Source organism: Poecilia mexicana, unplaced genomic scaffold (assembly GCF_051168715.1).
Source record: "Poecilia mexicana isolate PSO_F unplaced genomic scaffold, ASM5116871v1 scaffold_15, whole genome shotgun sequence".
In the NCBI taxonomy this organism is placed as follows: Eukaryota; Metazoa; Chordata; class Actinopteri; order Cyprinodontiformes; family Poeciliidae; genus Poecilia; species Poecilia mexicana.
The window spans coordinates 27,052,540-27,078,865 of record NW_028263384.1 but is presented as its reverse complement, the minus strand read 5'-3'; the positions used below and the strand labels follow the sequence as shown (position 1 = coordinate 27,078,865).

Genomic DNA, 26,326 nt, shown 5'->3' with positions numbered 1-26,326 from the left:
TCTGGCGTTCAAACAGGTGTAGCACATAGAGTCAATCCAAACATCCTGCTATAGCAGGACCAACCGTAGCAGGACGTTTTAGCATAAATTTGGTTTCGCCTTATTATTTATAATTATGTTTGAGATATCTACAAATGCATTTTGACTAGACAAAAATACATTTTGACTGTCCATAATGGCAATTTACGATGCCTTTATTAACATTCGGACTAATAATTCAAGATATCTTCAATTATATTTGGACAAATCAAAATTTCTTTCAAGATATCTCAAATGACGTCACTGGATTTGTGATTTGAAGGGTCACACATCCTTGCGACGTTAGTACTTTATTAAATTTGTCCATATACCAATTTTTAGTGTGAAAGCTTTTATACATGAGGCCCCTGGAGTCCCAAAAACGTTCTTCACCGGGACAAGAGGATGAAATCCGCTTTCCAGCACTCGCCCTACACGGAACGGGTGGACCTGCAGGACAGACAGATGAAGGACAGAGACATGTCTTTGGTCCTGAGGAAACTGGATCATACGGTTGTCAAGTTGTCCAGAGAAGAACAACCTGCGGGAAGAGAGCCATGCTGACACAATCATCACGGCTGATGGATGCAGCTCCGCCCCCTCCTCCAGGTGAGTCCGTCTGTCAGACAGTAACAGGACGGGAAGACAAAAGGAAGACAATAGGATGGGAAGACAATGGCATGACAGGAAGTCGGCATCAGGACAGGTGCAGGTTTCAGATCAGATCAAAATGACTGGAATGAAATCTCTGCTTTTCAAAAACTCATTAGAAAAAATTTTTATTCAACAGCAGAATACCTGCAACATTCCTCAGCGGAGATTGCTGAGAAAGTTTAAGTCAAAATGGAGAACTGGATCAGGACACTTTCAGGGTTTCCTCCAGAAAACCTCCTGAGCCCAGTGGTAAGGTCACAAAGGTCATCCATCAGCGACCCACTGTAGGTTTGAGTAAAAAAAAAAGTCATTTCCACTCAGGCATTTTTCCCAGTCTGAATTCACAGCAACGTTTTAATAGATTATACCAAACTTCAAAAAGATACAGGATGTTGGCATTTTAGTGGAGTAAATAAATAAGCTTTAAGGTTTAAAGGTCTCTCCATCACCTGCTTTTCATTCAGTTTGAGTTTTACTTTGTGAATAAAGGTTTGGGACACAAATTAGTGAAAGAATATTATTCAGAAAGTGGATTATTAACTCAGTTTGATTGAAGGGATTGGTCTAAAATGTGAGGCAGATTTCTGATGCATCTGTCAGCACAGATTGGAGGAAAATATAGATGTTTCACAGGATTCATTTGGGTTTCATTGCAAAGTTTAATCATTTTTCTGACTCAAATTTTCAGATTTCAATCTTTATTTGTAAATGTTTAAAGTATAGAGTTTCTATACATTTCTGTCATGAAGGATGGCAAAGGCTTGTTTATGCAATAAAGTCAAGCAAATAACTTTTTTTTTAGCAAAGAGATGCTATTCATTCTAGATTGTAAACTTAAAAAAGATTTTGCAAGTTTGCTGTGTTAAAAGCCAGGCATCTAGTTTTCAAAAAGGTTATTCTCAGTTATAAGATCAGGATTTGGGTCACTCTCTTTCAAAATGCTCGCTATATTTTAACCAAGCTAATTAAAATGTAGAAAATCTGATTTGGATGCAGCAAAGTCGGCTTTTCAGGAAAAATCTCTGGATAAGCATGGTTCTACTTATTACAAAAGTTTGCTTCTAAAACGACTAATATGTTGTGTTGCACTTAGCCATTTCCAATGGAAGAAAATTATGTCAGTGTTACTTTCACACTGGTTAAAATTAAAATGTTTGCTAAACACATTTAGATCTTTCTTGAAATGGAGCTGGGGACCACAAATAGCCCTTTGGACAACCCTGTATTAGAGGATAGATTCCAAAATAAGCAATAATTCACACCTGTAGGTTCTGCTTCTTTTAATTTTTGCATAAAACACTTGTAGGCTACAGGTTTTGACGCAAACTGCGCACTTTTTAGAGTCTTCTTGGTACTTACTGGGTGATCATCCATCCTATTGATCACAGTGAGACCCTAGCAATTTCCTCAGCTCTTGCATCATTTGCTCCTGCCATAAAACAGTGGGCTTAATGCGCATGCGCCATTGGATTTGTGCGTCGTCGCGCCCTCTCCATTGGCTAGCTGCGCCCCCTCTGCGCTCAGCCTTTACAGCCGACCACTCCGTCTGTGAGCACACGACCCACGCTGCGTGGAACCGCTCGGAAAAAAAAAGATGGAGAAAAAGAGCGAGATCAACGGGCACGCCATGCCCAGCTCCGCGTCCACCGCCCGGATGCTGGAGAACAGCGAGGAGCCCGTTGAGGAGGACCACCAGCAGCAGCAGGAGGAGAAGAAGAAGAAGCGGGGCTGCAAGGAGAGGTTGACGCGGTTCCTGAGCAGGAACCTGCTGGTGATCCTCACCGTGTCCGGCGTCCTGGTGGGCGTCGGGCTCGGCATGCTGGTCCGCGGCATGAACCTGAGCAAAGCGCAGATGAGCCACTTCGCCTTCCCCGGAGAGATGCTGCTGCGGATGCTGAAGATGATCATCCTGCCGCTGGTTGTCTGCAGCCTGGTGTCCGGCGCCGCCAGCCTGGACACCCGCTCCCTGGGCAAGCTGGGCGGCATCGCGGTCGCCTACTTCCTAGTGACCACGTTGATCGCCTCCGGGATCGGGGTAGCGCTGGCCTTCATCATTAAACCGGGGGTGGGCGCCGGAGCCCTGAACACCAACAGTCTGGGTCTGGAGAGCGTCAGCAGCAACAAGGAGACCACAGACTCCTTCCTGGATCTGGCCAGGTACGACCACACCGCCACCCCGCCACTCCAGGCTGATGGAAAGGGATCTTTCACTGCTTGGCTCCAACAAACATGTTGGAGTAAATGCTTCTACATTACATACAACATACTTTGAAATAAACAAAACAAACAAACTTATGACGGCGTACAGATAGAAAACAGGAGGAGTTTCCACAAAAAGCTAACCCAGAAGTTCTGCTAACATATGACATATTAGCATCACTCAAAGTTAAGTGTTAGTTCAACTAACTTTGCTATGCTAGTTAACGAAGACGTAACACGGAAGTGTTTCATACTAAAACGGAAGTTATGCTAGCAAGATTTTGGTAGCATAACTTCCGTGTTAGCATGATTAGAAGAAAAAAAGAAAATTTCTGAGCTCCAAAAATCTAAAATTTTCTAGTAAAAAACTCAGAAATTTTCAGATTAAGCTCAGAAAATTTGTAGAAAACAACTTGGAAATTTCTGAGATTGAAAAGTAAAAAAATTGCGTGCAAATTTTTCTTTCAAAATCTTTTAGAAATTTTCTTCTGGGGGAAAACAAGGAAATTTCAGAGTTTGAAGAATCTAAAAAAAAAATGTTTTCTAACATTCACAAGCATATCATATATTACATATTGAGCGCAGCTGATGCCCAGTGTTTGCTAATTGCTGCTGGCTAGTCTGAAGGAGCTGAGTGGGTTAGGGCTGCTCTGTAGATTGGAAAATGCAGCTCTGAGGAAGAGCTGTGTCTCACCCAGGCTTTTCGCACAACTGAATGGCTGCCATGGAGATTAAAGGATTTTTCAAACATGCATGGAAGAAACCAGTCAACACTCCGGGTGTGTTTTTGATGAAGGAATAACATTATAACATGATGTAAAGCTCAAAAAAGTTGATTTTGGATAAAACGGCGTCTTTAAAAGGAATAAAATGGAGCTCAATTCTGCAGCTTCAGTTTTCTTTCTGTGAGAAGCAGCAACAGACTTTTTTCGACCATAATTAGACGGGAACTGGGTAGAGAGAGAAGGGAAAGGTCACGTTCGACCTATATGGCTATATGAGGCGAACGCTCTATGCTCTACACACAATAGGACGCCCCAGAAATGGTTTCTACTGATAGCCGCATGTATCAGACACTGCGGGTCATTGTAATGCTCAGTTTCTGCAGAGGAAAACAGGAAGAGGAGCAGCTTCTGAACCATGTTAGAGGTCGTAATGAGCTACTAAATCCACCTGACCTACCCTTGATGTGCGGGTCATGGTACCCTGAAGTTTACACGTCAGCAGCGCTCTAACTGGGTCATGCAGGATTCAGAGGGGTGGTCGTTCAATCTAATTTCCCCTTTCAGGAGTGGACCCATCAGTGTTGTGCAACTACAGCTTTGATTTGCAATTCAAATCAAGAAGGGGCTCTCTGCCCTGCTTGGCTGTCACATGAAAAAGTTTGCATTCAGTTAGACTCCGGATGCTTTTGGGTTTTCCGGGTCGTCTTTGCAAATTTTAACTTATTTAGGCAATTTTTAGTTGAGCTTGAAAAAGAAAAAAGTGGAAACAAAATGTGAACAGACATGCCTATTTTTAAATTGTATTTATTCGGAATGAGAGTCAAAATTTGTTAAAAAGTTAATGGCTCAGACAAGAAGTTTTCAAGTCACGACACTGGATTTGATTAGATAAAACAATAAGCCATAAAATTGTTGAATTCATTTTTATCCCACAACTGCGTCTGAGATTCATGCATCATTGTATGCCTCAGGTTTTACTTTGTTACATCTAAAATCCTATTTTCTGCTTGGCGTTTGCAACACTAATGAAAGAAAACAGGTGATGCAACTTAAAAAAAGAGTTAATTTGTTACAAGTAATCAAGTTAAATTTACCCAAGTAAAAATATATTAACTTGTCATTTTAAATAAGTTTGACAAACTTAATTCGATTACATGCAACAAATTAACTCAGTTTTTAGAAGTTGGAGCTTCTTTTTTTCTGTGTATAAATACAATTAAAGAAGCAGGAGTATTAATGCTGAGAGGATTTTCAAAACATTTCTTTTTTTTTTGTTTCGTTAAATTCCGTGTTATATACGATTAATGGTAACGGATTGAACTTGAGTAATGTTTTTGCTGTAATACTGACCACTCAAACGTCCGCGGGCGCCCCTAGTGGTCGACGAGGTACTGCATGTAAACATCCATTTATATGCTATGACGTTAGCTCAAAGTGTGGCGCTACAGCTAGCTTACCAAAGGGTTGTGTTTAAAAATAATAATGAATAAATGGCTTAAGACCAGATCACAATAAAGAAAACTGGTGGAAAGTTTCTCAGGGTGAGATGCAGGACTTTTGTTTTCTAAAACTTAGGATACATTAGCATGCCACAGGCGATCTCTGCTGAATGCGACATGACGGTGACGAGGCGGTGAACAGAGCTGCGCCTGGCGCTGACTAACTGCATCTTAACACCTAAAATAATGGATTTCCACGTGTTTTCTGACATTGGAAAGTTTAAAATCTGTAAATAACTCAAAACGACGTGTTCATGGTTTTATTGTGGCCAATCACATTTACAAAACAGCTCCACCTTTCACATTAGGAGAAACGAGGCAATGAGTTAAGAGTCTAATATTTCAGGCTGTATATATGAAGATGCTGTGTAATGGAGGGGAAATCTCAAGTTAGGTGGTCCGTGGAAATGGGGTAAATGATCCAGAAACACAACTGCTTGAGCCACAGTTGCCCCACGGTGGCCCAGAAGGGTCAATAAAGCAAAAACTTCACCACAGAAAATGGAAGGTGTGCTAACACACAATCTATGCTAAACTTGTTAGCACAACTTTTTTGTGTTAGCATAATTTTAGTATTAGCGGTGGTCCAGAATGGTCAACAAAAACTAGCACACTCCAAAAAGTAATCGAAAGTAACTGAATTAAACAAAAAGTCACAATGAAATAGATAAACTATAATGAAAAACTCAAAACTATGGAAAACAATTTAGATTCACAAGATTAACTCAAGATAAAATTTGCAGTTTATAATAGAAATGTATGAGGAACACACTTGGTTTGTGCAGTTTGTAGTGTTAATTTGAGATCTACAAAAGTAAATGTTGGTATTTAAAAGTTGACAGAGTGAGTTTATTCTCGTTTAGCCTCGGGTTATTAATACAGATCTGCTCAGTGGCCTAATAATAAGTTCCCACACAGTGAGGGAAGGCTGACAGCTGTTGCAGCAGGAAAGTGTATCTTAGCTCCCTGCAGAACAAACTGAACCCTGCGGCTTTCAGCATTTCTGCCTTATCATCACAGCAGAGCCATTGCCTGAGTCCAGTTCCCAGCCGGACTCCTGAGGCGGGTCGAACCGCCTCTAAAATCACTCAGAGAACTGGACTCGATTTCATAGAAGTTTTTTTGTTTTCTGAGATTGACGCAAACATTTTTAATTTTGAATCTTTCTACTTCAATTCTTTCTCATTGTTACCGTTTCATCACATTTATTCTGCTCAGACCTGAACCAGTTCAGTTTTCACCAAACTTTCGTTCACAAAGTAGCCATAAACAAAATCTCGGATGTAATTTTGTGTCTTTTGGGAGTTTTTCCCACCAGAAAGAAAACCATTTGGTCTCTTAACACCATGTGTTCTTTCCAGAGTGAATCCGAACAACTCTGGTGACCCCTGACCCCCTCTAAGCCTCCAGTTTTGCTCTGAAAACAGGTCTGGTTAAGGCAGCCGTGTCCAAAGTGTGGCCTGGGGGCCGTTTGTGGCCCCTGACTGCAATTAAAGAATGAAGAATGGCACAAATTTGATCGCCTGACATACTTTTTTTTTTTAGGATATTTTCCATGGTAAGAAGTTTATATCTTCTTATCATAGATAAGAAGATATCTATCTTCTAGCTGCCTGCTATGTGTCAGGCAGCTCTCTGACACATAGCAGAGAGCTGCCTGTGTCAGTAGCTGCACATGGGGGTGATTGACAGCGCTAAGCCCTCCCTCCTGGCTCTGGGGTAGCAGGGAGAAGGCAGAGGAGCTAAAGAGATTTCTTCCTTTTTTTTCATGCTCTACTGTCATAACATGCTGGCAGTTTCAATAGATATGTAAAAAAAATGTATATTTAAAAGTTACTACATCTTTAAGTTTATGTAATTTTTTTTAAAACTGCAAATTAAAGTAAATTTTATTATTTTTCCCCTTTGGAAAATTATTTAGGATTTCTTTTCAGGCACATTTTATAAATCCAGAATTAACGTAGTGAAAAAGCTATGGTTACATTTTTGCTAGAGGTTGTATTTGATCATATTTCTATCAGATTATAACCAAATAAGGTATGATTTATGATTAAAATCAAACTCCTTGACTGATTTTTCTAAATTCTGCATTGAATGAATCTAAATCCTATAAACTTTAGCTTATATGATGTTCAGCTTTAGCCGACGTGACGACCTTGAGGAAAAAAAGGAAAATTTGTCCGGATGTCGCTGCACTGTGGGAAAAATGTGCCGCTTCTCAGCTTTGGAAATCCACCTCCGTCATGTGATGAGAGGGAAACCTGACATTATTCCTGCAGGAATTTCACATTTCCCCTCCGCTGTGTCAGGTAGCAGAGAAAGGCTTGCAGCTGAGAATGAACTGAATCAACATTCAGCCCAGTAACCGAGGGCAAAGTTTACTGGGATTATTAGGTGACCCCAGTTGCCGGGCTGTGGAGCGACAGTGGAAACAAACATGAACAGTGTCTGCTTTCTTGCACAATAAAGCACGATCTCAGCAGATAAAGTTTCAGAAACTTGGAAACAAATGGAGGAATAAAAGCCTTCCCAGTACTCCCAGTGTGCTTATCTTACAGCCCTGATAAACTCAACAGGAGAAAACTCCAGAAATGTTCTCCTGAATATGGAGAGAAACATTGAATTTTACATGTTTTTTCTTTATTTACTATTTAATAACTGTTAAATTAATTTAGCATAAATGGTGCCTCATACCTTCTGAATTTAGTTGCTAATGGTTTATATTTTTTAATGATTAAAAAAAATCTAATTATTAATCTAACATTTTAGCAAAGTGCGATCAATACACATCAATATATTGGTCAGAATTTCATTTATTATGTCTGGTATATTGGTCTCAACTATTCATTTTTTTAAGGATGATTTTGTTTACAGAGACTTCCTAATTAATTTTATTTGTTGTTTTTTTTGTTAATTTTTTTATATTTAAAATGTCTTCCAGTTCCAGTGTTAAATGTTCAATAAAATTTTAAATTTACAGATCTTTGAGACTGTTTTCTTGCATCATTACAATTATTTCACTTGAAAATTATCATTTATTGCAGTAATTTGTTATTGTGACAGGCTTAGCTGCATGTTCTTTCTTCCTTTCTTTCTTTCTTTCTTTCTTTCTTTCTTTCTTTCTTTCTTTCTTTCTTTCTTTCTTTCTTTCTTTCTTTCTTTCTTTCTTTCTTTCTTTCTTTCTTTCTTTCTTTCTTTCTTTCTTTCTTCATCCATGTTCTTGTTGAGCTGCTGATTAATAAATACTAGTGCAACAAAACAACAAAACAAATTAGGATCTAAATGAACACAGTTTGCTTTTAAATGTATAACTGGGCACCTGATGTCTGGGTTTCCTCCCAGTGTGATCAGAATGATCTAATACTAATAATAAATGTGAAATGAAGCGCCAAAATTGGCTGTTTTTATGGAGTTTGATGGGAAAGTTAATGTTTGGACCCGTTTATTGACGCTTAGGTTGGAATACTGATGCCTTTTCCTTTTCTAGCCGCTTCAGCTTGTGGTTGATTAAACCCATTGACTCAGGACAAACTGCATCACCATGGCTCTGATTTTGATCTACTTCTAATTTGTTTTTCTCCTCTTCCTTTCCTCAGGAATTTGTTTCCATCGAACCTGGTGGCAGCTGCTTTCCGTTCTGTAAGTGCCACACAACACACCTCTCTATTGGTTTTCCTTTTTTTTATTTTATTGCTTGTGTTGGATTGTTTGTTCTAATTTATTTCCCCAACCACGTGGATGCCACTCCAGGTTCATTTACAAAACCACTCAAAGGCCCAGCTGGTCGCTCCTGCTGTGCAAACTTCTTTTTCTTTCTTGTTTTTTTTCCTTAACTTCACTTGCTCTCCCTAACAACCGTTGCCATGGCAAAACAATTCCGTTCCTGCTAGCCTAGCAACCTGCTCTTGAACTGTGCATGCTTCATTTCACATAATTATGTTTGCTGTTTGCTTAAGCTAAACAAAAATAAGGAAAACTCAATATTTAAGGATACGAGACGCAAAATGGCAGCACAAACACTCTCAAGGCAAAGTGCGTCCAGCTGTCAAAGCATTCGAAGTTGGTCATCCGAATTCGTCTCTGTGAATTATAAACTCACAAACTGGTCAGTAAGCACAGAGTTCTGAGTTCAATAAATCCCACTAACAAACACAAACAGAGTGGAAGGTGGCCAAATGTGGGTTAAACAACATGTCTTTGTTTGTGAAGATGGGAGATTTTCACAAATAAACCTGCTAAAAGCTACACAAAGACTGCATTAAAACATGTTTGACTTTTTGCTTCTGAACACACAGTTCCTATCAGAAATCAAAATATTTTGAGCTTTTAGTAGTTTATTTTAATGAGAGAACATAAAGGATTTTTAAAAACAAGAATAGGTTCCACAAGTTTAAACTAATTAATTTTCTATAATCCACACAGGATACAAATGATACATACAGACTCAGACACACGTACATAGAGTAATTAAATGTTAAAGTTGAAATTGCTTTTTGTAGCCACCAACAAGATTAGCAGAGTTAATCCAAATTGGATAAATATAGTAAAGTGTCATTGGCATAATCATGGATATGTATTCTGTCCTGTCTAGAAAAATGGGCCAAGCAGTGAACTGAGGTACTCCATAACTAAGTGAGGAGAATTTACATGAACAAATGTTGCCTGTGCTGGCTAATTTATCGAATACGATTACAGTGGATGTTTGGCATTCATAAAGGTCGCTAAAATCCATAAATACGCCCTTTAAATTTTTTATATGTGCCTATTTTAATAGTTCAAGCACCATATATACCTGATTAAAGCACTAAAAGAAGCAGTCTTAGTGCTACAGCAGAAACTAGTTTCTGCTTTATTTTAACTCTTGGGGATGCAACCAATCAGAATCAAGGAAAATGAATGGTGCACCTGGATTGGCTGCTTTGCAGACGTCAGCCAATAGCGTATCAAATAGCATTGTGCCAAAAATATTTTATCTTAAGCTCCATTTTCTTTTAAATATTTTAGAAATTCAGTGACCAGATAAATTTTTCATTTCATTTTTATCTCTTTTTAGATTAAGCACATCTTTCATTTCACTTCACTCTGAAATGAAGAATTTCAGAGTGAAGTGAAATCATCCAACTTCCTCAATGGCATTTCTAGCACCAGAATCCTGTATTTTGTGTAAAATACAAAAAATACAGGATTCTTTTCATTTTATGGGTTGAAACTGATCTGTCACTCTGTCTGCACAAAGTAACTTCTCTATCTGTACATCTGCATTTTTACTGCATTGACTTTATCCACAGTGCATAAAACAAACCCAAATCCAGGAGTCTAAATGGACTTAATTTTTAAGTAACATTGTTTTTTTTTTGTGTTCTAGTATGCCACAGACTACAAAATGGTCGCTGTGGGAAACGACACCAATGGAACAATTCTGTATCAAAAGGTAAGCACTGAAATCATGTTTCCTACACGTGAAATGCCAGATGTTGTGTTTCTGAAACACATTTCAGACACTTATCTTTGTTTGCTTTGACCACTTGGTGAGTACATGAGTCTGCCAGTGGTGCAGACTCGCTGAATAAGCAATACGTGCCACACCAAGGGAAGACTTGATTTAGGGAGAGCAGGTTCAAGGCTGGCAGTGAAATGTTTCTACAACTGAACATCATAGCAATCCTAAATGTTGTAATGTAAATCTGTAAATGTGTTCCACCCAGAACTCCTCAAGTAGCCTGATTTCAGGTTCATCAGGTTCAAATTCTGTAAAAAAAGAAAAGAAAAAAGTATTAAGCACCTTCTGCTAAGCCGTTATTAATTGGTTAATCCAAAAACGGATCACTGCATTTATGTTAAGCAGAAAGGCCTGCACTTTTCACATGTTGATGTTGGAAGTATTTTTTTCTTTAGCGCACACTAAAAGAATGCTATGTTCTTACATTTTAGGCCATTTTATTTAATTAACAAAGGAATTGAGTCATTTATTTGCATTTTTATAAATGTATTTCTAACAGGGCTGTTATCATTAACACATGCGATTAATCTAAAACTTTTAACACGTAATTATTGTTACGTGTTACTTCTTCAAATTCCCTACAAGAGATCTTCCCTGTCAACAGCCATCACTAGCTACAATAACCTAGAAGAATTTGACTTCATATGAGTTACAACAACATTTAATTTCCCTTTGGGATCAATAAAGTATTCCTGAACTTGAATTGAATTAAATAATTCAGATTAATCTAAGTACTATTTTGACCTAAAAGCTTCATAGCAGTGCGTTATTGAGAAGTGATGAACGGTGTGTACGACAGCAGACGGCATCAAAAGTTGAACATTTCTCAACATTCTTGTGTTGCGTTGATAGCCTGTGTGTGCACAAATTACGCTGGACGAAGACGAGCAACTGTCCCTCATCATCGCACAAATCCCTTAGGAAATGAACGGAGAGTTTCTTAATGTTTAAAACAAAATAACCTCCTTTAAGCCTTACTGAATATAAAAACCTTGAAAACTAAGAATATTAAGACATGTTTGGTTTGAAACAGTAAAACATTTTTTTTAGAATGTGGTGGGTTTTGATAGGTTATATGGGCAGTTGCTCAGGGCTGCATCAGAAAGTGGGCGGTGTACCTAAGAACTACAAAATAAAATACTTTATTTTCCGGACTATAGAGGGCACCTCACTATAAGCCGCACCCATAAAGTTTAAAAAAAAAAAAAAAAAAAAAACTGGAAATATACATATATTAGCCGCTGGTATCTCCACTGCTCTCGGTTTTTCACAATAAATCTGCTATTAAGGACGCAGCCCTGCGTCTCCAACGCCGAACCATGGATTCGTTCACGCCTAGTTTACGTGCAGTGGCTCTATTTCCCTCCTGTTCTGCCAGATGGATAGCCTTCAACTTAAAAGCTGCATTATATGAACTTCTTCGTGTGGTTTCCATGATGAGGGGTATGAGTTTGAAAACATTTCTCCGTGGTGCCTGATGCTAACATGTGCTTGTTCTAAATAAAAATGAGCACTTTCTTCTTTAATTTCCTGTTTTGACTTCCAATGATTGACTTCCTGCTAAAGAGCCCCTGGTGGTGGAAGAACAATCCACAGAAAAGCCGCACCGGGCTATAAGCCGCATGGTTCAAAGCGTGGGGTAAAAATAGCAAGTGTAGTCCAAAATATATGGTATATCTTATGGGTCAGTTTTCTCCCAAAGAAGTTTGCTACTACTTGTTTGCATGGGTAGTGGAGTAAGTTTCCCTTAGATTATATTACCTGCTTTCTGCTTCAAAAAAATTAGGTAATTGTTTGGATTTTAATTGGTTGGAGTGCGGCAGGAGGAGGGGCCAACGCAGAGCACCATTCCTGCAAGAACCACAACTGCATATATATCTATATTTCAAGGTTACAAAGTTATTAATATGATTAGATTTTCTTCTGCTTGAACAAAATGTTCTTCGAAATCCCTCCATCCTGGCTTACCGTTGGGGAAACTGGTCTTGGCATTGGTGGATGAGTGTGGGACTGGACAGAGCTGGTCAGGCTGTGGGAGAGCTCAGCACACTGTGAAGGGATTTAACTCTGGATTTGTCTCTGTCCTCATTGATTCCCATCACCCAGTTCACTGATGATTCCCGATGACCCAGACCTGTGCAACCGTGCGCGCTCTCGCTGTAGTAGGAGGCGTTGTACAAACTACAGCCGGCTGGATAAACTCTCCTGTTTGACGAGTTTACTTTACCGTAAAAGGCTTAGACTAACTGAGCAACTGCTGTTGTGGAAACATGTTTAAAGAACTAAAAAAGCAGTCCTGGAACATACATATTGCTGCCATGTTGTGTAGCTAACGGTTATTTTAGTAGACCATTGGTCAGTCGCAATAAGTCAATTGATTGCATGATAAATAGCAAAAAGCTTAATAATTTCCACTTTCATTATTTGTTTTTCTATTTCTTCTTTTTTTTTCTTTTTTTAGAAGAAACTAGAAAGTCATGAAAAGATGCAAATAATTAAATGATTTGATACATTTTTAAATAAGGAAATGAACAACTGATTACCTAAAATGCAATAACTTAGCGTTCCTTTAGTGTATACTTTTTCACTTTGTATTTGTATCTAAAAAAATAAATTAACATGTGAAAAGCTCAGCCCTTTCGCCTTGACTTGACGTCAATACAGTGTAAAGGAAATATTTTGATTATTTTCAGATTAACCAATTGATAATTGGACTGCAAAAGTTGAATAATAATAATTAAAAAAAATCAAAAATGCAAAATGTATATATGTTTTGCACAGTTTTGGCTTAGTTGCAGCTCTGAGTTCTTTATTCTTTTAGCAAATGGCCAATTTTTGAGTCTGTGTACTTCAGTTAACGATTAATCGAATACTAAATTAGTCGAATAGTTTATTTGGGTACCAAAATATTGAATTATATTGAAATATTTTACAAACATTAAGTTTGTTGCCTGTTCACAGCATTTTAGGCTTTCTTGGACTTAGTCGACAGTGTAGCTCAATGATCCAGTCAAGAAATAAAACTAAATTTAAATAACAAAGAAATGATCTGGGTGGCTTTGGGAAAATACACTAGAAATCCTCCAAATAAACTTGTCAAAATATGCTAAAGTATTTTTACAGTTTTTATCAACATCTGCTGAGTTTGTACAGATTCTTACAGTTTCTGGATGTTTTAGGTGCCGATTGGAACTGAAGCCGATGGTATGAACATCCTTGGTCTGGTGCTGTTTGCTATGATGTTTGGCGTTGCCCTTCGGATACTTGGAGAGGAAGGAGAAGAACTCATTCGCTTCTTTAACGCCTTCAACGAAGCCACCATGGTGCTGGTGTCCTGGATCATGTGGTAAGTATAGACGGATAAAGGAGAGGTATTATGCAAAACTCACATTTTGTAAGTTTTTTTGTACTTCCATTTGCGTCTTTGGTGCTTCTAAGAACAGCCCAAGCACTTAAAAAAAACAATAAGTTCATATTTTTTGGTGTCTAGAAAGTGAGCTGTTTAAAAAAAACCTCTCGAAAGTAATGTCACAAATCAGTAGGCACAGCACGTCACCTACTAACCCATCGGAAGCCCAGCCCGTCACCTAGCAACCCCATCGGAAGCCCAGCCCGTCACCTAGCAACCCCAACGGAAGCCCAGCCCGTCACTTAGCAACCCCAACGGAAGCCCAGCCCGTCACCTAGCAACCCAAGCTTAGCCAGCAGCAGCTTATTTGGATTTAAAGTGACAGAGTCCCTAAAACAGCTCATAGACAGAACTGAGCAGATTAAAATCTCACTAAGAATGATTTTGTGCAAAAAATGTTATGAATATGTTTTGTACTGCCCATAGACCTGTTCTAATCCTTTAAAGCTTGATCAAAAGCGACCATGATCTTATTTCATGGTATCTTCTTGTAATTTTCTTAGGTATATTCCCTTTGGCATCATGTTTCTTGTTGGGAGTAAGATCGTAGAAATGGAAGATGTGGTTCTTCTGGTTACAAGCTTGGGGAAATACATTTTTGCTTCCATCCTGGGCCACATCATCCATGGAGGCATCGTTCTTCCCCTCATCTACTTTGCCTTCACCCGAAAGAACCCCTTCAGCTTCCTTTCGGGCCTCATCACACCTTTCACCACCGCCTTCGCCACCTGCTCCAGGTACCCACTGATACATCTGACTTTCTCAACATCAACAATATAGAAAATATCTAAGTTTTTTTTTTTCCCCCCCCTCATCAGTTCTGCAACTCTTCCCTCAATGATAAAGTGTGTGGAAGAAAACAACGGTGTGGACAAGCGCATTAGCCGCTTCATCCTACCCATTGGAGCGACGGTGAACATGGATGGAGCAGCCATTTTCCAGTGCATTGCTGCCGTCTTCATCGCACAGCTCAACAACACTGAACTGAACGCTGGACAGATCTTCACCATTTTGTAAGTTTTATTAAGAAACTACAATGCAGAAAGAGTTAATACACACTGAACCCGTTAAACGTCTTTATAACTTTTTATCTGTGATGCTGTTTGTTCACTAATATTTTCTGAGATTAAATCACATAATTGGTGAACCCTTTTTACTAGTTAGTTGACTTCTGACCACTATGGAAACACAAAATATTACCAAGTATTTTTGGTCTAGTTTTTAGTACAAATATTTACAATAAGACAAGAATGACTTACAAGTTAGTTTTCAACAAGAAACAGGAGCTTAAGTCAATCATTTTTTAATATTGATGAAAAATTGCTCGTACTAAGCTGGTACATTTTCATCAATTTTAAGGAATTACTGACTTAAAACAAGCTCACATTTCTTCCTGAAAAGCTACCTGTAAGTTTTCTTATTTCAAATGTACGAAGATATTTGCACTAAAAGCCAGACCATAAATAATAATATTAATATTTTGTGTTTTTGTAGTGAAAGGAGTTGGAATGCAAATGCCTGCACATGGTTCATCACTTTTAGTATAAACATATGAGAAACAATTAAGACTGTTGATTCTGGGGTTGCATGTGGTTTTAATCTGTTTTGAAATGGTTGCGTTACATGTTGCGATTACTTGTAGGGTAACGGCCACAGCCTCCAGCGTTGGCGCCGCAGGCATCCCGGCTGGTGGCATCATTACCATCGCCATCATCCTGGAGGCCATCGGCCTGCCGACCAACGATCTGTCCCTCATGCTGGCCGTCGACTGGATTGTGTGAGTAAATTTACTCTTACCCTGGAAAACACCCAACATTGTAAGGCAGGGAATGCTGTTTCTAGAGTTTTCCCAGAGGAAACCAACTCTTTTTCTGCTTTCCAGTTGAAAAGTTGGAATTTCAACATGGCGGCATCCATAGACATTGTCTGCAAACATCATCCAAAGCTTTACGTTCATTAAGGAAACATAATTTTTAATTTGTACTGTTTTGTACTTTCAGGTGCTTCATGTAATATTGATTTTCGATGCATTCTTATTTGTGTGTCTTGTAATATAAACATCTTTCCAGCACATATTGCTGTTAACGCGGAGCGGCCATATTGGAAGTCGGTCGAAGCTGCTCCCAGTTTCCCAATGGGAACTCTGACTTTGGAGGGAAATCTGGTTGATTTTTCTGACTGGGAAGTCAGAAATTCCCAGTTCCGAGTACAACTGGAGTAAAATGGCTTTAATGCAGCAATTTAAGCAAAGATTCACTTCCTGGAGGAGGAGTATGACATCAAAAAGCGAGAACATAGAGAATTAGGGCTGAAACGATTAAGTGGATTAATTGCAATTAATTGATTATTGAAATAATCGACATCTGATTTAGTAATGGATCGTTAAATTCCAGCAATTAAGCCAAAACTCTACAAAAAATATAAATTTGCATTTAAAATGGGGGGTGGAAAAAACCTTTGTCTGTTAATTATTTACCCAGAATTCCTCAGTTGTCAGTTTTAGCTTCACCTGCTTCAAATTGTGGAAAAAAAAACAATAAATAAAAATACAAATAAATCTACTAAGCACCTTTTGCTGTCCAATTATTAATTAGTTAATGCAAAAAAAAAAAAGTGTTCACATTGTTGCATTTCTGGCAATAAATTTAAATTGAATTTTTCATTTGCATTTTTATGTTTGTGGTTTATGTGGCTAAGTAAAAATATACGAAATGTGACCATTTTTTATATCAGTTTGCAGCTAGACCAGTCACAATAAGCAATGAATCAATCACATGACAAATTAAAACAAACTCATTGATTCAAATATTAAATCATTCATTTTATTTGTTGTTTCTGTTTATTTGTTTTGGATATTTAAAATATCTTCCAGTTTCAGTGTTTAATGTTCATTTGAATGTAAAGTTTGGGAACGTGTTCCTGCATTCATTATGACGTTTCCACTATATCACTTGAAAATGGTCTCAAAACAACAATATTATTTATCACAATAACTTCAGGTTCAATTTATCATCCAGCAGACTTTATTGTGGCAGGCCTATTTGCAGCTCTGAAGAGAATATTTTTTAAATAATATACATGTTTCTTCCTCTTTGTGCTCAGTGATCGTACCACCACCGTGGTGAACGTGGAGGGCGACGCTCTGGGTGCAGGAATCCTCCACCACATCAACCAGCTGGAGATGAAAAGGCACCAACAGGAAGTAGCGGAGGAGCTGGAGGAAGTCAAGGTTGAATCCGTGGCAAACGTTCAGGCGGAGGAGGAGACGTCGCCGCTCGTCATGCACCAAACCAAAATCCTGGAGGGAATGCCCGAAGCCATCGAGTCTGTCCTGTGAACCCAGGCAGACTTCTGTCTGACCGTCTGACCTGAGATTTGTGATGTTGCTGCTGATCGGGCACCAGTGCGACCCGATGTCCTTTAAAAAAAACAAAAATAAAACAAACAAAAAAAAAAAACAAGAAGGAAAGTTTACAACTTTGAAGGTAAAACGAAAAAGTCATCAAGAGTCTGTCTGCAGTGCATCCAGGATTCTAATTCAGGAGAGTACATAATGCAATTCAGACATATTTTTCTAATTAAATACTCAACATAGGCGGTTAGTGGTTTCATTTTTGTTTTAGTTTTTTGCTCGTATTAACTCTAAAATAGGCCAGAAACATTCCGACAGATGTTCAAGATTTGCTTGCTTCACTTACAGTAGCTCTCAAAAGTCCACAAAGCCATATTAAAATGCTTAGTTTGTTCATTTTAAACTCTTTAATGTATCACTTAAAAGCTATTCCCACATGAAGTGCAAAATATCCTGTTCAATCTATGTAGAAACCAAAACATTATGAGTAAATAATATAAAAAAACAAAAACTGCAATAATCTGGTTGCATAAATGTGCACACCCTGAAACTTTTGATTCAGTTAATTATAGTGAAACTGAAATAAAGTCCTGCTAGTTTTTCTGACATTAGCCCATTTTATGGTACCAAGGTATCAGTCAGGAGAAGTGTATAAAAAAAAGCCACGGTGTTAAATATTTGCACACTGTGTCCCTAACTGGCAGAAGATGTTTTGGTTTGATGAAACAACTAGGAAAATTTGGAAAGGAGGTCTACAATATACAGTTAGCACAAAAAATGGATTAGCTTGAGCCAAACATGGTGGTGGCAGCATCATGGCTCGGGATTACTTTTCTTTCTTTGTAATTGAGTTAGATTAATCATCAAAAACATGACTCAAAATTGAAGGACTGGTTTAAGGTGTTCAAACAAATGCAACTGGATTATTGTGCCTTTTATTTCTTTTCTTTTAACAGATTTGTTTGTTTTACAGCCAATTGTACAGTATTTGTGCCACATTAACACACAAACTTTGCATTTTAACATGGATGTGGATGTTTTTAAGAGCCACTGCAGAGTAAAGACAAAAACAGCTGTTAATGTTCTGTTTTCTGAAGATTATGAATTTCTTTATTTGTCTTTACCATCAAAAAGAAGAATGCAGAACCACATTAAAGGAATAGCTATCAAATTATCAACATTGCTTTGAGTAAAAGATACATTCCATCGCTTGGTCAGGTCTGATGGAAACAGGGATGATAGTCGCTATTTCAGGTGAAAATAACAGATTTTTTTGTTTTGTAATTAGATGGAATTGAATTTGCAGCTGAACTTGGCTCAAAATCCTGAAAAGTAATTTTTTTTCCCTACAATGTTATATTACATTTGGGTGTGTGTTGGCAAATATTGGGCCTATATTTTGGTTATGCTTCATGCTACATTATGAGTCAAACATTGGCTAAATATGGTGGGAAAGATCACTTAAATCCCCCTGAATGCTCAATGTTGAGCAAATAGAAGATTGGATTGTTAACAAAGCTTTGGTTTTATTACAGAAGCTTTTAGCTGCCAGAGCTAGGAAATAAATTCAAGAGCACAGTCTCACTAAACATTCACCTACCTCGTCTTAATGACATAAAAATATGTTTCTTTGACAAATTACAACCGGCTAAAAGGGCAAAAAGAGGCTCCAACTCTAACTGGTTCTAAAAAGAGATATGTAAATATCTTGTTTAAATGAGGAAGTTTCTAGTTTTAAAGAATTTTTTTTTATCTCGTTACAAGAGTTTTTTTTGACTTGGCAAGATGCTGCACCTGAATTTATTTTCTAGCTTTGGCAGTGAAGGTCTTCCGTATTTTCCAGATATGTGAAACCATGGGAAAAAGTGATTTGATGCTTGCTCCCTATTTTCAAGTTGATTTCTCAATTTTTTAGGAGGTTTAAAAAACCCCACTAACACCTCAACTACTTTAAAGCTCAGCTAGCTCACCAAGCTAGCTAGCTCAGCTAGCCTAGTATCGCAGCAAACTAACATTAGCTGCTTTTTAATAAGTTATCAGTCTAATTTTCTTTTCAGACTTGATCTTTAAATTTATTTGTTATAGTGCATTTTATCTGTATTGCTAAAAGCTTTTGGAAAGTATGTTGGCAACAAATTTGAAAAGTGTGCTAGCTAACTAACCTGCTAAAGCAGTGCTAACATTCAGCTAACGGTTAGTTTAGGTTAGCATTCATCTTTTAGCTGAAGTTTGTTTAGTCAGACTGCCTTAGTTAACAGACTTTATGTTAAAATAATTTGTAAGCGTAACTAAAAATGAGATTTTTATTTAATAAGACATTAATTAATGTCTAAGGGTAATTACTGTAGCAGCTAAATCAAATGGATTTTACTGTAATTGTTCACTTTTTGCCAAAAACTTGACACTTGTGAAAACACTAAAACTACCAAAATGGCCCCTGTTATGGCCACCCTGGTGTATTTAAATCTGGGTGCCATTTGTTATGTAATTCTACTTCCTGGTTACACAGAAAACTAGACAGAGCACTGCAAAAACAAAAACATAAGGACTGGATGTAAATTTTGACAATTCTTACATGTTTGCTGACTGTGTTTAAACACTAATGTACACTACATAGTTATTCAAAAGCAGTTATAAGTGAAAACATGTTTATTTGGCAGCCATTTTTAAAGTCAATATGGCAGCTATAATGGCATCAAGGGCCAGAAGTGAAAAAATTCTACACATAAGTTAAATATGTAATAATTTCTTCTAAAGATATACATTATGTGATCTAATGATTTAAATATTTCATTAAGTAAAAACAATTAAATGCTGAACACGTTCATTAAATTAATTTAATGAACGTATAAATATTGCAGCATTTATTCTTTTTTCTAGTCATTTTCAGTAAGAAAATTCCACCATTGAGTACACAAATAAGTAGTGACAAATACTTATTTAAATAATTTAAATAAGTATGGAAACCCTTACATCAACAAATACTGAAATAATTGTTTTTACATTATAATTTCAGCTTTTAATTTTCTACATTTAATTATTTGTTTTAATAAATTGAAACATTTAAGTAATTACATATTGCTTATTCAATATATTAGAGTTTAATTTAAATTCTTACAAGTGTAAAAGTTATTTGGCAAATTTGTGGCACTTTTGGTAAAAGACAATAAAATTATAGGGATCAAAATAGATGTGAAATTCAGATTTTAGCTTAAAGTGAGCAATGTTGATCTTTACAGCTCTCCACTACATAATTAAATAAAAATAAAAAGCTGAATTTCTACTAATTATCAAAAACCTCTGTGAAATTTGTAGCGCTGTTTATTTTTTCCAACACATGCTGACAGGATCTCGTCTGACGTCAAGCTAATCATCGGTGCAGCTTGTTTTGTTTGGCGTCACGAAAGCACTCCAGTCTGAAAGTCAAACATTTCGCTCGCATAAAATAAATGGTGGCTGGTTTGAAAATATGTTACAGTAAAATAAAATGTTCTCCCTCTGTTTACACTCTAACACTGGACCAAAACGCATGATGAATGCGCCGTAATTTACATAATTATTATTATGTTTTTATTATTTTGTCTTTTTGTGCTGTTAAACTACACTGGAAGTTATAGGATGCTATAGTAATATTTGTCTGGTTTTAAAACCAAACATGATGGCAAAAATATGGTTCGTGTTACATAATCCTATAATGTCACTTTCACCAACTTTGGTTAATATTGGTTGTATGACGGAGTATTAGGACCACACTAAGAAAAGTAACATTGTGAGAATAGAGTCATAATATTAGGAGAATAAGGTTGAAATAATACGAGAATAAAGTTGTAGTATCATGAGAATAGTTATAATATTACGATTTTATTCTTGTATTATTTTAACTTTATTCGCTTGACTTTATTACAGTAAAACTTTAATCTCACAATGACTTTATTCTTGTAATTTATTCTCGTAAAATGACTATACACACGATATTATGACTTTATTCTCATATTATTGCGACTTTACTTAGAGTTTCTTGTAATACTACAACTTTCTTGTATTATTTTGACTTTATTCTCGTGCGACTTTATTCTCGTAATATTATAAGTTTGTTCTCATAACTTTATTCATTTTCCTTATCCTCGCCCTGATTCTCCGTCGTACGGTTGAAAAGTGAGCTTGTCTGTTTTCTTGCATATTTTATTACTTTCCCTGTTGATCCTTCTTTAAATGAAAATCAGTCCCTGTTGTTGACATTGTTGCTCCTTTTTTAAAACTTAGCTGTTTGTGAGCCCCATGTTTCTGCACGGTGTGCTCTTTTCATTTTTGGATTATTTTGGGGGGAATAATCTGGTGCTGTTGTCGTTTGTGCCAAATCTACAATCTCTTTTTGAAAGATGCAACTTGACCAATAAGCCCCTGCCTCCCTCTAGTGGCTGTAATGTGAAAATGCTATAAAAATACAGTGGTGCAAAGCAACGTTTCCTATTTATTCATGTTATTTAACACTAAGAAGCGGAAGGTGATTCTGATCTAGTGGTTGCTCATGTGATATGTATTCTGTGAAAACCACTGCAGTGTGAGGGTTTATTTTTGTTTTTTGTGGTCTCTTGGGAATGTGGAAATTCAGTAAAGATGTCACAAATATCTGCTTTAATTAAAAAAATGAAGAAATGTTTCAGTCATTAGACATATCAGATTAATTAACCTCACTCTGAGTTGTACGACTATGTGGTACATGGAATTTATATCCATATATATATATATTTGATAATTTATTGTGATTTGTTTAACTTTTATGAATCATTTTTACTTGCTTTTTTTAACACTATACACTTTCCCCCTCAGTTTTCAATGCTTCTACCGTAAGAACACACTTTATAGCCTGAATCCTGTCAAACAGAATGTAAGTAATATTTGCTCTTATTTTTAGTGCTTAAAATGACTGCTGTTACCTGTGACATGTCTGTGTCTAACATTGTACAGCTGTTTGCTGTTAGTCCTGCTGCCTGTCTTCATTAAAGATGTTTTCTTTTTTGTTTTTGACATGAGTGGTGTATTTATTAACCATTTATTTTGACGTGATTCATATATAAATGCATCTAAAAAGTTTAAAGTATCGTTGAAAGGTTGATTAATTTTAGTAATTCAATTCGAAAACTGAAACTTGTACAAGTAATTGATGATGGCTTAAAACTGATGAAAACCCAAAGTCATGTTTTACAGAAAATTTTAATGCATGAAAAAACAAAAATTATTAACAGAGAAATGTCATGCATAATAAGCATGTTAGTTGTAAATCAGACAATAATAGGCATCCAGTTTATGGGTGATAAGAGACAAATGGACTTTAATAAAGAAGCGGGATCTTAGAAGAAAGTTGAGTGGAAGGAAAAACTACTATAAAAGGACTGGGCTGTTGCTCACATGTCTGAGTTTTGACTTTTATCCTGATTTATTACTTTTTTTTCCCATGAAGAACACTTTGAAATTAATCTCAGAAATTTTTTATTTAAAAAATTCTAGATTTTATTTTTAATTTTTTTTTAGGTAGGATTAAATTAAAACAAAATTTGGGATTTTTGAAAAACAGAAATGTCCATGTTTCTGGGATTATTCCCAAAATTTTGAGGAAATGTTTGACTTTTCAAACACACAAATTTTCTTTTTTTCTTTCTAAAAAATTCTGATTCATCTCAAAATCTTAGTTTTTTCAAGCAAATTTTTGACTTTCAAACTGAAATTTCTGTTTTTTCTAGAACACTTATGAGAATAATCTCAAAATGAGTTTTTGCTAGCAAATTTTCAACTTTTCAAACTTAGAAATTAACATGTTTTAATGAAATGTCTGAGTCATCTCAAAATTTGAGTTTTTTTTTTTTTGGCGGAAATCTACTCTTCTGTTTGTTTCTTTCTTTCTCCCCTGTCTACTACGAACCTTTCTCCGCACTCTAAATTGGCGGCTGTGAATCAGGCGTTACGCTGTAAATTCCAACAGTCCTGAACGCAGCAGGGATGATACCTCAACATCCATCCAACCTGCCGCTACTAGCAGGTTGATAGCTAACCGGAGAGAGTTCAGGGCGGCACGGCTTCATCATGAGGACGTCTCTCCCTCGTTAACCGGCACCGAGGACTCCCACGGCTCCCCACCCAGCTGGACTCACCGCCCCACCGCGGAAAGCGAGATGACGACCCGGTCGGAGAGAGAAAAAGCCCAGAAACTGAACGAGCAGCATCAGGCCATTCTTACCAAACTGCTGCGAGAAGAGGACAACAAGTACTGTGCAGACTGTGAGGCTAAAGGTAGGCAGGACACGGTCCACAGTGACCGGGGGACACGGGGGACACGCTTGGACATTGTCCACCATGCACAGGAATGCATGTTTCTGCTGCATTTTGCACCGACATGTTGTAATTTTCATTAATACATTTTAAACACTCAGGGATTAAATTTACAAAACGAAAATGTTTTTTTTTTATTTCCAAGGTAGGATTGAATTAAAATAAATAGGATTACAAAATTTCCGCTGAGTATTTTCAAAATAAAACACTTTTTAAAGTTTGTATCAAATTGCTATCATGAAAAATGTTTTTATATATATATTAAAATAATGTATCTGGGCTGAATTCGTTTATTTTTTTCCTTATAAATAATTGTTTTCTATTTTCTGTTTATATGAAGTTTAAATGCCTTTCTTTTATTATGTATCTGAACGCCTCTTTGTTCCGGTTGTAAGTGGGTTCACTGTGGGTAACTTGAGGCTGTAGTATCGATGTCGTGTCCTTGACTGGGTTATTAATGAGCGGAAAACGTGCGTGTCCCGTGGAGCAGCGGGGAATCTCAGGTGTTTTTCACTCTCTGATTGCGTCCTGTTTAAAAAGAAATTGAAAAAGGAAATAAAAAAAGCACACATAGGCATTCTGCTGCTGCAGCATCTTCACCAGACTCCATTAGAAAAAACGAAACTTTATCATTTTCTTACACAAAGTCATAAAATACAATATGAGCAAATACATGTGATAAAAGCGTAGATGTGCTTTCTCAATTCGGCATATTTCAGATATAATTAAAGTGATTATTACTGTGAGAAATTTGTACGCATTTAAATCAATGGTTGAGCTACAATTTCCAACAAAATCTTGCTGTATTATCAGGTATTGCTATTATTGCATGTCAATGTGAAAGGATGCTATTTTTAATTAGTAAATTAAGTTTTAAAGGGCACATATCGGGGTTACCTCTGGGTGAGATGACGTCTTTTTTGCGTCATCGCCGCGCCTCCTTTGCAATCAGTGAGTCAGTGATTCATCCATCTCTTTTTCTACTTATTCACTAGGATTAAGGAATCGTTTTAGAGCTGGGTGGATTTTCAATCAGTTTTTTAATAGATTTATCACAAATCGAAACCTGAATATTCTGGCACGCACGCTTGGAAAATAAAGGGTTTTAATTAGTGGAACGCCTCTGCAGGGTTGTTCAAGGTGCGGCCCGGGGGCCTTTTTGTGGCCTTTGGAATAATATTGTGTGGTCAAGATTGGTATAAATCTGGCTCTTGGGCATATGGTACAATGCAGATGGTCATTTTTTGTAATTAGGATGAGATTTCCATGGCAAGGAACTGATGCAGCTGCTGACAACCACTCAGAGTGCTGAGCTCTGCTGCCGTTGATCAGCTCTTTTAGTTTTCGGAGCGACACTGCATGTAGTTGTTGTTTCCTGCCAGCTGCAGGCGGCGTGTCAGAGGTGCAGCTGCACGGCTACATGACGAAACGCTGCAGACTGCTGAATCATCTCGTCCTCTGAGCTGTAATTTCACCCTCTGTCCTGCTTGTTTTCACACACTGCCCTACATTTTTCCCTCCGTGTGGATCCGTGACAGACGAGATTCTCCCTCATATTAGTTTCGTTCGTCCATTGTGTTTGTCTACTAGAGTTCAGCCTAGATGTGAATCAAGTGTTGCACAAGCTGTCTCAGTTCTTTGCTTGATGTCAGCATCAGTTTGGTTAGAAATTATGAATTATGAAATTATGAATTAGCAGATTCTGTGCAACCTCAGCAGATCTTAGCTAGTACCTTCAGGCTTCTCACCGCTCTGATGACCTGTTTTTGATAGCAGTTCACTGTCAGATGTGTGAAATACAACGGCAGCTTTAAAAGAAATGCATATTTTACTGCAGAAGCTTAAGTTAACATTGAACATTTTAGGAAAAAAAATCAATCTTTATTTCATCATATTTATTCAGAGCCAAAAATATGTAGTTTTTTTTAAAAACAAAAAACATTACTTATGCTAAACTAGCATAGTTATGCTTTTTATGCTACATTTGTACATTAAAGGAACACAATTAAAGATGTGTTGACCCATACCAGTGATGGATACTGCTTACTAAAACGTTAGTTGTGCTAAACCTTCAGCACTAATCATGACCATTAGTTCTGCTAATGCTACAGTGGTAAACCATCATGGTATTTAGCGGAAGCTTATATTGTGAAACATTTCTCAGTCACGTTTTCCAGCTCTACTAAACCGCTGAATGAAAAATTTGACTTGGAACTGAAAGTCGAGGTCTAAAGATCTAGGTCTGAAGTTATACTTTTTAAACAACAAAATCTTGCTAGAACATTTTTATTTAATGTTTTTTTTATTTTCCTCAAATTCAAAAGTCTACACAGATTTGGTCATTATTAGGTTTAACTGTCTTTTAAAATGTATGACTTAGGTCAAACCTTTTGGGTTTCCTTCCACAAACAACTTATTGTAACTTTTAACATTTACATTTTATTAAAGATCAGAAATTGGTGCTCCTTTTACATTGTTGTGTCTTTTGAGAGATGCTTATCTCATATCCAAGCAAACGTGTCAGCTGAATTAAAATAATCTAAATTGGATCTGGGATTGAATAATTTTGGGCGTAATGCCGTTTATCGCCAGCAGGTGGAGAATTCTTTCCACTGTCTCATTTGGTGCCTTTTTAGTTTGATT

At 37.1% G+C, this 26,326-nt stretch overlaps 2 protein-coding genes across 2 annotated transcripts in view; both read left to right on the top strand.

Moving 5' to 3' along the window:
- The first annotated feature begins 1,937 nt into the window (after nucleotides 1–1,937).
- Nucleotides 1,938–22,384, top strand: slc1a4 (solute carrier family 1 member 4). The gene is made up of 8 exons (XM_015008775.2): nucleotides 1,938–2,829; nucleotides 8,692–8,734; nucleotides 10,461–10,526; nucleotides 13,775–13,941; nucleotides 14,508–14,741; nucleotides 14,823–15,017; nucleotides 15,647–15,781; nucleotides 17,107–22,384. Exons 1-8 carry the CDS (start codon nucleotides 2,267–2,269, stop codon nucleotides 17,339–17,341), a joined length of 1,638 nt encoding a protein of 545 aa, XP_014864261.2. The 5' UTR covers nucleotides 1,938–2,266; the 3' UTR covers nucleotides 17,342–22,384.
- Nucleotides 22,385–23,224: 840 nt separating this feature from the next.
- Nucleotides 23,225–26,326, top strand: part of LOC106930920 (stromal membrane-associated protein 1-like) — a 90,951-nt gene continuing 87,849 nt past the window's right edge. The window contains exon 1 of the mRNA XM_015008777.2: nucleotides 23,225–23,644. Within this exon, the coding sequence (XP_014864263.2) occupies nucleotides 23,527–23,644 (118 nt within the window). The 5' untranslated portion in view covers nucleotides 23,225–23,526. The remainder of the gene's footprint in view (nucleotides 23,645–26,326) is intronic.